This window comes from Rattus norvegicus, chromosome 2 (assembly GCF_021556685.1).
Source record: "Rattus norvegicus strain SHRSP/BbbUtx chromosome 2, alternate assembly SHRSP_T2T, whole genome shotgun sequence".
Lineage (NCBI taxonomy): Eukaryota > Metazoa > Chordata > Mammalia > Rodentia > Muridae > Rattus > Rattus norvegicus.
The window spans coordinates 116,937,842-116,949,929 of NC_141535.1; the positions used below are offsets into that span (position 1 = coordinate 116,937,842).

The window sequence follows — 12,088 nt, forward strand, 5'->3', positions numbered from 1 at the left end:
GAGCTACCAGCCCTTACCCAGATTCCCTTGAATCCACAGATAAAACACACACACACACACACATGCTCACGCGTGTGCCAGTTAATCTTAGAATGCCTTGCTAACTCAATGACTGAGCACTGCTAAAACTCTCCTGTCACCCCAGACATAATCAGAGAGAGTGACCATAGGCCACTCCAAACCAAAAACTCACAAGGCTGGTTGGCTTTATCTCCTGCAGCTATGCCCAGCTCTCTTCCCACCCCCTCAATTCTGCTTGTGACTTCCCTCACAATTCTTAGTGTCCCACCCTACCCTCAGTCATTGGTCACTGGTGTCTTTAATGATAGATCAAGAACCAACTGGGGAACTCGGACCTTAGCATCCGAACCAACCCCTACAGATGATTCTGTTGATTTAAGAGGAAATTATTTTCATTTTTCTGTAAGTACATACAGCTCTGGACTACATTTAGATTCGTGCTCATTATACAACACATGTAAGGCTGTGAAGTGAGTGGTTTGTTGTCTTTTGAGAATGATGGCTGTCTTATTTTTCCTTTTGTTGCCATAAAGTGCCTGGCAAAAGGAGGGAGGGAGGGAGGGAGGGAGGGAGGGAGGAAGGAAATGGCTTATTTTGAGTCAAAGTTACAGCATATATTCCACCATGAAAGGAAAAGTCATGCTGACAGGAGCTGGCTATATTACCTTTCCAAGGCAGGAAGCAGAGGGAGATGAACGCCCCTTATTTGACTTGCTTTCTCTCCTTGTGCAGTCTAGGCCATTGATGGTGCTACTCCTCTTTGGGTGGATCTTCCCACTTCAGTTAGCCTAATCAAGATGATCCCTCACTGGCTTCCCTCAGGGCTAAACTAATCTAGATAATCCCTGACAGCTGTGCCTGTAGGCTTATCTCCTAGCGGGCTGGAGAGTCTGTCAGGTTGACAATCAATATGAGCCATCAGAGGGAACTATCGCTTTTCCTTGCTCACCTCAGCTTTACACATTCTGTTCAGTTCTGTCAGCCTCAGTGATAAAGTCTTCAGTAAAATTAATGTTGGTGTGAAAGTCTCATGGCAAATGGAGTATACATGCTATAGGAAGTCCTCTCTGTGTTTAAGGCTGGGGATGAAGAGGGATCCTTTTAAATGCAAAATGAGGAGCTTGGTGGCACACAGTAATTCCAGGCTTCAGGCTGAGCAGGCCATCACTACAGAATCATCATTCAGGGAAGGCTGTGGTTCCAATGTTCTTGTGCTGGCTGATGTGCCAGGTTTAAGCATAGGACCCCCTCCTTTAACCCTTGCTTTCTTTCTTTAGTTGCAGGGCTTGACAGAATGGAGCCATTTGGATCTTAATAGTTTTCACAGTTCTGTGATCTCTAATTCACCGTACTCTATGATTGGTACTCTTTTTGCGAAAAGAGATTTCTAACTTAATTTCTGGATTCCTAGTAATGCCTAACCTTTGTATAGATAGAAGTAGTACTCTGTAAAGTACTCTGGAGAGAGAGGGGGTTTAAAAGCTTTTCAGAGGAGTTTTAGAAAATGCATAGGTGCACAAGCAGATCTATTAGGAGGGAATTCTTTCAGTTGTTGCTATTGTGAAATGATTGACCAGAAATGACATTCAAAGTAACTGTGATGCTGTGGCTGTGTGTAGTTAGTGTCAAAGTGGGAGCAGATCTGTGGATTTTAAGAGGTCCCCAACCTACTTACTTCTTTTCTGAGTATTTGTTTGATCACTTTATAAGTAGAGTTGCCCTGAGAGGCCTGAGGTAAATCCTCAAGGACATACTGTTTACACAACCCTGGGGGTCCAGGATCACAGTCTCAGTTGCTGGAGAAACCACAGACACCTAGTCTGGCAGTCAGGGGCTCAGGGGCACCTCTTCTCATTTCTACATTTATGTCCTTCCGTTGGTTCTGTCACTTTGGGGACAGCCTGACTTTGGCAGCAGGAGCTTTGTCTCTTTCCTTCCTTCTGTCCCCTCCTTCCCCCTACCTGATCATCCCTGAACTCTAACCCCTTGAATGAATTCCTCTGGGCCTCATCTGTATTTGTTGACCAGGGCTTTAAGTCTAGGCCTGTCAGTGTTTGGTTAGTTTTGACTTTCAGCCTAAGTGTCTTTGTGGGCGCATGTGTGGTTGTCTGTGGCTCCCACACACCTGCAGAATTCCAGTATGAAGTCTGCAAAGGACCAGGTACTTGGGTCACTGCAGGGTGGGATAATGGAAGAGCAGCTTCCTGTGCCATTCATGTCCCACTCACAGTCTGGTCTGAACTCACTTCCCTCTAGTTGGTCTCAAAGAGAAATAGCAAAAAATAAGAGAATTTTAAAAATGGAAACAAAAAGTGTTTCTGGCTCCACAAAGCCTTTAGGTCTTGGGAAGGGTCCTTGGGCAGGCTTCTTTGGAATGGACAGACAAGACAGCAGCCCTGACGTACTAGGAAACACACTACGCCAGAGGGTGTGACTCAGGAAAAGAGTGATTGCAGGTCCTGCCTTCCTTGCTCTTCCTCAGATGAGCTGATTGCCTATGAACTAATGCGGAGGGAAGCAGAAACCAACAGGAGACCCCTTCCAGAGCTGGTACGAGCCAAGATCCCATTCAGTGCCTGTCTTCAGGCCTTTGCTGAACCAGACAATGTGGATGATTTCTGGAGCAGTGCTCTGCAGGCCAAGTCTGCAGGGGTCAAGTGAGTAAGGCATGCTGTTGATGGGGAAGAGGGGGCCTAGTGAGGTGGGGGCCAAGTGAGGCTGGGAGGGGACTAAGTGTTCTGAGAATCCTTGTTCATGAGGGTGGGATGGGTTGTGATGTACACCTGTAGCTGTCTTTCCCTTCCCTTGATAAGGCTGACCAGTAAGACAGTCCTATAATTTGGATTATGCTCTGGGATTGAGAGTATTCACCGTTTTTTTTAAATAAATCAGAATTGTGGTTTATTTTGTAGCAAAAATTTTTCCCTTTCTATTCCTTTCCCTTCCTCCTTCTCTCTCTCCCTCCCTCTCCTTCTCTCTTTCTTTTCCCTCTCTCTCTCTCGCTCTCTCTTTCTTTTTTATTTCTTTCTCTCTTTCTTTCTTTCCTCTTATCAAGAGAGTAGAGTAGAATTGAGAAACACCCTTGTTCCCATATGGCAAGAATGATAACTGGTAGAGAAGTCACAGAATTACTTTTGGCAGCCTTCCATATGTCAGTGTCACTACATTGTCCTGTAACCTTATAGTTAAGTTTCTGCATAGGCCTTGGTTGATTGTGCCTCCCGGGGAAGTCTTGGGAAAGCCAGGATGGCATGAACCTTTGCTTGGTGAACTGCTTACAACTGAGTCAGGAGATAGCTCATGCTCACAATGTGAGCCTGACTGTCAGGTACATGTATTTTCTTTTCTCCATTTGGTACCTTAATTTATTTGTTACTGACAGTTCTTGACAACACACTTCATACTTGCCACATGAGTTGGGGACAGAGTGTATGTAGAGACACAGAATAAAGGGCTCCTGGGGGCTCTATCCACTCAGTTCTCCCTCTTACCCTCTTCATTAGGATGTCTGCTTTTTTTTTCTCTACACTCCCTTTCAGTGCTGGAGATTGAATCCAGGATTCTACAGATGCTCAACTCTATCAGTGAGTTATATTCCTAGCTCTTGGAGCTTGTTTCTGGAATTATACTACATTCCAAATTATACATTCGAAATGTTCTTTGGCCCTTCCTTTCAAAGGTGAGACCTAGCACTCACATGATAGAGAGAGGGCTGTGGCTGCCTGTTTTTTGTGTTTTTGTTTTTTCCTGCAGCCTGGCAGCCAAGGCTGCCGACTGCTGCTGTGTGCAGCTCCTGCAGGACTCTGCTTTGTTTCAGACCAGACCACACATGTCAGAAATGGGAAACCCAAACAGCTACTTTAAAAAATAATCATGTAGAAATGCATCTCAGTGGGAGAGTTGAGTTTCTGCTTAGTGTGTGTGGACTTAGGCTTGATCTTTGAACTACAGAAAACAAAACAAGGCTAAAAAGTACCCGGACCACAACCCCACAACCATGTCAAACCAGAACCGGGAAAAAAAAGGCGCCATTCTTATAGTAAATAAGTTTGAGAAGGTGCATGTGCAGAGAGGATTAATAGCCATTCATCTTGTAATTTTCCTTTGTAGACCTTTCTGTAGTCTTTCCTTAGGTCAGTTTTGTTTCTGGAGGGGCAGTTCTGTTTGTGTGTGTCTGTGTGCGTGTGTGTCTGTGTCTGTGTGTGTATGTCTGTGTCAGTGTGTATGCATGATGGAGTGCACATGTGCCATTCATACAGGTACGCACTTACTCAGTGTGTGTGTGGAAGTCAGAGGACAGCCATCTCTCACCTCACTGAAGGAGCAGGGGGATGATTGAGGCATATCACTCACTGCCTGGCTTTCCATAATTTGTGGCTACCTGAACTCAGATTCCTAAACGCATGAGGCAAGTCTTCATCCAAAAAAGCTATCTCCTCAACCCTTATATGCTCATTTCTATGTGTGAGTAGAATTAGCATTGTATGGCAATTGCTATTACCTGAAGTAACCATCCGTGAGGTGAAGAAAAAGGATAGAGCTACTGAAACACCTACTCTTTACTGCCTACCTGGAGCTTGGGATTCAATTTCCTTTGAATACTACTCTGGTTGTGTTTTGAGATAGGGTTTTACTGTAGCCCAACCTCCCACCCAGCAGTATCACATTTAATTTGGTCATAGCAGTGCAGGGTAGGTTCCAATGGTCTCCAATTTTATAGATGGGACAATAAAAGGAGAAGCAGTTGGCCAGTACGTGGCAAGCTTGGGAGATTCAGCCGGTCTGATGGCACTCAGGGATGGCACTTCTATACTGGTTTTATCCATGTAATCCATCGTGTCCACATATAGCCATGCTTAGCAGTCCTTGCGTACTTGATGCTAATTTTGGCATTTGGCAAAGCCAGCTAGTGATCTTCTGAAATGTTTTTTATATCTTTTAGCAATGTAGGTTGTGACTCTACTGACATTTTGTTAATGTCACGTTGAACCTTCTTTTTGTTAGACCCAGAGATCAAAACTCCAGAAAAAGGCAAAAGGCATCTATCCTTGGTGGCTAGGTGGGGTAGTGCATACAGTGATCCCAGAACTTGGAAAGCTGAGGCAAGAGGATTAGTGAGTTCATGACCAGCCTAGACAACAGAGAGAGTTCAAAGTCAGCCTGGACAACCTAGTGTATCTCTAAAAAACAAAGAAAGGAAGGAAGGAGGGAAGGAAGGAAGAAAGGAAGAAAGAGAGAGAGAAAGAAAGAAAGAGGAAGGAAGAAAGAGTGGGTTGATCTTGGTGGGACTATAGGTCAGGATGGATCAGACAGTGATTTTTTTAAATCAATGCTTCTCAACCTATGGGTTGAGACCCCTTTTGGGGAAATAATAACTCTTTCATAGGACCAAATATCAACTATCCTGTATACCAGATATTTACAATCTGATTCATAACAGAAGCAAAATTAGAATTATAAAGAGGCAATAAAATAATTTTTTGGTTGGCTATCACCACAACATGAGGAACTGTCCTAAAGGGTCGCAGTGTTGAGAGGTTTGAGAACCACTGCCTTAAAGTGATCCTGATAGGCTGTGTCTGGGAAGCCTGTTGTTGTTGGAGCCTTCATTCACCTACCAAACTAGGCAGAGTGCTGGACAAGACCCAACTCCTGTCCAATGCGGCTGTGGAGAGACTTACACTTTGTCATTTGGGAAAGAGGAGCGTAGTGTGGGCTCTAGAGCAGACTCTCAGTCAGCTGGAATGTGACCTTGACCGCTGACTCTCCTGCCAGCGCCCTCTTTCCTATCTGTAAAGTGAGGATAACAGAAGGATTTTATTTATAGAACTGATGTCAAAGGGAGCTGAGCAGAGTAAATGCTTTACATGTACCTGTCAGTAGCTTTAGGAGGGACGGTGTTGTCACTGTCACTGTTTCAATCTTTTGTGAATGTGTGTGTGTGTGTGCGCGTGCGTGCGTGTGTATTTGCTGTGGGTCATGTGGTTTGCATGTAGTTGATTAATCATATTTTCGGTGCATTTTCCCCATTATTCTTTTCTACTTAGCCAACTTTCAGCACCACACAGTAAGCCATGTTAGTCATCACGGCTTGCATTTTTTCCTTAATAAGATGTCTTCATGACATGTTAGTGTTAATTGTAATTAGTGAACAATTTTAATAGATATCATACGACTGCTAACCCTGTAGTAGTGCCTAGACCTATCCTGAGTACTCTTTAGGGCCTGACTAATTTAATTCCCACAACAACTTTTTTTTATAAAGCTGATTTATGTACAGATTTTTTTGGATTTATACTCAATAGCCTTTATTAAAAAATGTACAGCTCTCTAAGAAACACCCACAGGTTCAGTTTAGGAATGAAAGAGAATGCAAAAATAATCTGTTTATACTTAGTCTTTTGTAAAGCACAGTTTAATGCCTTGTCAGATTTAACTGTAAACTTGATGTCTTCAAACTACTGCCAATGAGTGGAGATTTGTATCCCTCTTATTGACCCTGAGATATATGGGGAACAGTTGCAATGTGTTTGAGTTTAAGACATTTAAATATGGGAACCATCTACACTGCCTTGTGCTCTTGTGTTGGTAGCTACCCATTACAGAGTCACCCCTTAAATTGTCCCTCCATCCTCTGTCCTAACCTCAAACCAAGCCACTGCCCAGACCCCATTTTCACCAGCCAAATTTCCCTACAGCTCTTTAGCATAGAGTCAGCAACTGGCAGGGCACCAGGTTACCATTTACATATCATTGATTTAATTAGATTTCCCCAGATTTGATATTAATGTGAAAAGAGAAGGTCTGGGGCAGGGGAGAGGGCTCAGTTGGTAAAGTCTGCTCCTTAGGACTGAGAGACTGCCTGCCTGCATGGGATCTTGTGACACTGGTGTAAAAAGCAGAGCATGGTGGGTCATTCCTGTAAACACAGTGCTGAGGAAGAGGACACAGGCAGATTCTGGGGTCCCACTGGCTAGCCAGTCTCATCTGAGCTCCAGTAGAGACTGAGAGACCGTCTCATAAAAACAAAGTGGAGAGTGAGAGAGGAAGAAAGACACCCAGTGTTGACCTTTGACTGACATATACATGGATCTCTCTCTCTCTCTCTCTCTCTCTCTGTCTGTCTCTCTCTCTCTCACACACTCCCACATTACAGTTGAAGGTGAATTTTGTTGGCTTTCTGTAAACTGGAGGTCTTAGCCTCATTTAAATGAGAATGATGTTTATTTAGACTTCTCAGACATCCAGAAAATCTAATTGGAGGGACTTAAAGTTTCTTCGGAGAACCAGGATAGTCCTAGATCAATCCCTTTCAAGGCTGAGCTCTCACAGCTGCCTTGCATTTGGCCTGTTCTTGTGACAAAGAACTTGAGACTCGGCAGGCTATGTAACTTGTCTGGGGGAAGGTACAGGCCAGTGACAGACCAGTTCAGTGTCCAAGACTTTAGGGCTGATGGAATTCACTTCAGTTCCTCAGTACAACACTGTCCAGTATGTCAAGGGGTTTTCTCTAGGGTGGCTAAGCACTATACAGCCCTGGCAGTAGATGCATGAGTAAGTTCATCTCTAGATATAAAGAGAGCCTCAGGAGGGCCAGTGATCCACCCGGATCCGGAGTAAATTAGGAGCCTACTGAAGACTTAAAGCCACACTTTTCTCTTTGCCAATGGTCAGCCCAGTGCTGTGTCTACTATTCTGCACCAGAGGGCAGCAATCCACAGGCATTTGCTTTGTTCATTCTGGGAAAAGATGTGTACCACATAGAAGGCAATGGCTCTGATTCACAAAGTTAGGTTTGGAGGAGGAAGCTCAGAGTCTTTTATTTTAAAGCGGACCCTATTGTACCATCTCTGGCTCATACTTGTCTATACTTGATTTTAGCTCAAAGGCTGAGGAACAATGTGGCTCATTGTTTACATAGACAACCAAGTTGAAAGAGGTTCTGGAAAGACGATTATTGCTGACTGAGCTGGATTCTGGCACTGAGAAAGGCATGGATTTGATGTGCAAATTGAATAGTCAGTGTGTGCAAAAAGTGATAAACCCAAGCTCAGAATATTCTATATTTCAGTTTGAAGTGAACTCAGAATTAACTGTGTTAGTTTAAAAAGGTCAAGTTCAGGGGCTGGAACACTTGCTGCTCTTGCAGAGGACCAGGGTTTGGTTCTTAGGACTTACACGGTGTCTCAGACCACTGGTAGCTCCTGTTCTTGGGGATATGACCTCCTTTTCTTATGTCTGTGGACAAACGTGGTGCATAAATATACACACAGGCAAACAAACACCCATACACATAAACTAAAATTATTTAAAAGGTAAGGCTTAAATTTAGATAGCTTAGATGATTACCCCACAACAGAGCTAGCTGTCAGCCTCATGCTACCAGGGATCCAGGTATTTAAAGAGACTCTGTAATGGTCAGCCTCAACCCAAGTTCTGGCAACCCCTCTCTTGCACCAGTCCAGGGCTGTGAGGCCCTAGTGGGAGTAAGGCTGGCTTCTCTGCACCATGTAGGGGATGTCACAGGCACAGTGCATGCTCGACTGAGAACACATGCAGATACATACACAGGTAAGAGCACTGCAAGAATGCTGGGAATCCAAGTGGTTTAAAAGCACCGTTCAGAGCATTGCAGAGAAGCAGTCACTGTGAGATAGCTGCACCCATGATCACTGTGTCCCACAGTCAGCATCTTCTGTTGTGGAGAAGCCAGGAGGTCGAAGGAGTGCGAGAGTATCTGTGTATTGACTATCGGTTGGTTCCTCCTCACAGGGTAGTCCTTGGCATTGCCAGGAGCCCCAGACAAAGCTGCCTGTGAGCCAGGGACTGCAATCGCCTTTCTTTCTGCCTTGTTTGATTGATCTCCTCCCCTTGTGTTTCCCAGAACATCTCGCTTTGCCTCATTCCCTGAATACTTGGTAGTGCAGATAAAGAAGTTCACTTTTGGTCTTGACTGGGTTCCCCGAAAATTTGGTAGGTATCCCTTGCATGCTCTTGCTTAAACTGTAGAGTGAGCCCCTAACAAGACATGGCATGTGAAAGAGGCTGTGGGAACGTCTGCCCCCGTCACTTCCACCCATTGTTTCCTCTGTTACTCCCATGTTTCTCTGGACTCACAGTCTAGGAGAAACACTACAATAAGCAGCACTATATGCTAGCCACCCCTTCACCACTGAACTCTGGAAGGACCAGGTTCTAAGAGGGAAAGTAGAATCCTCGTGACAGCACATCTCAGACATTACTGTGCATACAAGTCACCCGGGATCTATGGAAAATGCAGATCCCGATTGGCAGGTATAGGTGGGCTGATCGTGTTGCTAACCCACTGGATGGTGTTAGCATTGCCAGTCCAGAAACCACTCTTGGAGTAGTAGGTAGCTGGAGGTATAACCTCCTTGTAGCAACCCTCCCTGCCTCTGAGATACAGCAGTGCTGTATGTATGTGATATTTATCTAAGTCATACAAATTTTCCTGCCAATCACTTGGAAACATTTGCTTTGGACAGTTGAAAGAAGGATGTGGTTTGGGTCTCATTGGACTGTCTTCCCATCAATACTCAAGGTCATTGTGGAAGGATTCGTTTTCAGACGAGGCATAAAGACCTTTCCGTCTACCACCAGGGTTGAGCATGAGCGGTCTTAAGTGACCTCTAGGCTTGTGGAAGGATGTATAGTTCACCCTGTATAGCTTCTCAAGCAAGGACTTCAAACTGTTTGCCAGATGTGTGTTTGGGCACTTGTCCAACAAAGCGATGCAAGTTTTAAGAGTCAGGCAAACACTGGTAGAAAAGGACCTGGAGAAAGGAGGAAGAACAGCCAGAGTTATTTCCTAGGAAGCCTGGTGCTCATGGGCACACAATGCCCATTTGATCATCCTTTGTGCTGGGCTATTCTCGATGTCCAAGAGACCCTTAATTTTCTCGCTGGAAGGGTTTAGGGAGCAGAGAGTGTGTGAGGGCAGGGTGCTGACCATTCCATTCTCCACTGGCCTCTGAGAGGGTTGAGATCCTTGAGAATCTTGGCTTTGGACTGCTGTGCACAGGGTTTTTGGTTTATTTGTTTGTTTTTCCTTTTGAGTTTTTGTGGAAGAACAAAAATGAAGTCAGATTTTATAGACCAAGTTTAAAGGAATCTCTAGATAGGACCTGGTTTTTTTTCCTCTTAAGGACCAGTTGTATCTGTTTTGTAAGTAAAACTAAACCTTGTATTTAGTTTTACCGGTCCTTAGAATTTAACTTTTTCAATCTTAGTTTTTGTCTTCAGGTTGTGGTTTCATTTGTTTGTTTAGTTTGTTTTTTGAGACAGCAACTCATGTAGCCCAGGGTGGCGTTGAATTCACTGTGTAGATGAGACTAACATTGAAATTCTGATGAGCCCATTTTCACTTCCCAAGTTCTACACATGCAGGCATGTGCTACTGTGCCCAGCCTGCCTTGTTGCCTTTAATAGGGTTTACAAATCTGATGTCATTTGGAGGCAGTTTTCTCCAGGTCTGAAGGACAAAGCCCTGCAGATGTGTTTAGACTCGCTTCTGTTCCTGTTTACATAGGCACAGCACTAATTGTTATTAGGCTTATAAATTTTGCTTTTGAGTAAGTCAAATGCAGTAGCAACTGAGGCATGAGGGTTTTATTTTTCTCCCAGATAGCCCACGGGTGCTTAAGACACTTACGATTCAGCTAGGTTCTTTTGAGCTTTATGATTTATAACAGCATCATCACAATGATTTGAGAAAAAGTATAAATTAGGAGTTTCGAATCCAGATGTGAAAGGAAGGGGGCACAGCATCCAGGAAAGGAGAGCTCTAAGCTCATGGAGGGCTCCACTGTGCTCCACTGTGACAGGTTGGAAAGACGTCCTTTCCCATAAGCATGATGTTCATGTTTGGGGCAGCACAGAGCAGTGGGGTCAGTGTGAAAAGGTCACAGCAGCTACCATTGTCCAGAATAGAAGCTAAAAGGAAGCTCGGACAGTTAACAGAGGAAAATGTGCTGCAGCTTTGTGGTATTTGGAATGCAGAAGTCTAAATTTTATCATTAGATCTTGTCAACATTTCAAGAACACCAAATGGAGTGCCTTGGCCACAGATACCCTGGGCTGCTGGTCTCTGACCTCTGGCTTATCTGACCTGTTGCTGTTCAGTGGCACCTCTGTCCCATCACTCTCTGCCCTTCTCCTGAGCCCTCCAATAACCTCTCATGTGGCTTGACAAATCTGCTGTGCTCAGTGCCCCTAGGCTGCCTACGTACATGCATGCAGTGAACACAAGCGGATTTATGATGATCGAAGTGTGGGTCTGGAGGGTCCAGTGAATACGATCTTTTGTTTTGCAGATGTTTCTATTGATATGCCAGATCTACTAGATATCAGCCATCTCAGAGCCAGGGGCTTGCAGCCAGGGGAAGAGGAGCTTCCTGACATCAGCCCCCCCATAGTCATTCCTGATGACTCAAAAGGTACCATCTCCTACTGCAGTGGTTCTCAACCTGAGGGTCACAGCTCCTTGGGGGGTTGAATGACCATTTCACAGGGATCACGTTATCAGATATCCTGCATATCAGATATTTACATTACAATTCATAACAGTAACAAAGTTACAGTTATGAAGTAACAACGAAAATAGTTTATCGTTGGGGGTCACCACAACAGGAGGAACTGTATTAAAGGGTCATAGCATCAAGAAGGTTGAGAATTACTGCCCTATTGGAAGGACATTCTCTCCTCCACCAGCCTGGAACCACTGTGTTCCACCACTAATCTGGTCCCTGTGAGGTCATCCTAGACACATAGGAATGACGTATACACTCTGTGCCACTGATTTTGGTCCTGTTGGCAGGTGGTTCTTGAAAGGGCTTACAGACAGGCAATACTGAGTAGCAAAAAAAGGCCAAGGTGTTTTTTCACACTGCTCCTATCAATAAAGCTCAGGCCAGAACCCTTGATTTGCAATTAGACAGTGTCCTTAGAAATACATGCAAAGATCAAAATTCTTTAACTCATTGAGCTGTCAGAACTTCCTGTTTTATTTGCATCTAAGTGCCCAGAGCCTGCTGTTTCCCCTCATTAC

At 44.5% G+C, this 12,088-nt stretch overlaps 1 protein-coding gene across 4 annotated transcripts in view; it reads left to right on the forward strand.

Moving 5' to 3' along the window:
- Usp13 (ubiquitin specific peptidase 13) overlaps nucleotides 1–12,088 on the forward strand; it is a 110,744-nt gene that overhangs the window by 72,191 nt on the left and 26,465 nt on the right. For all 4 annotated transcript variants that reach the window (XM_087622044.1, XM_087622042.1, XM_087622047.1 and 1 more), the window contains 3 exon segments: nucleotides 2,504–2,678; nucleotides 8,906–8,994; nucleotides 11,355–11,477. In XM_087622044.1, the coding sequence (XP_087478170.1) occupies nucleotides 2,504–2,678; nucleotides 8,906–8,994; nucleotides 11,355–11,477 (387 nt within the window).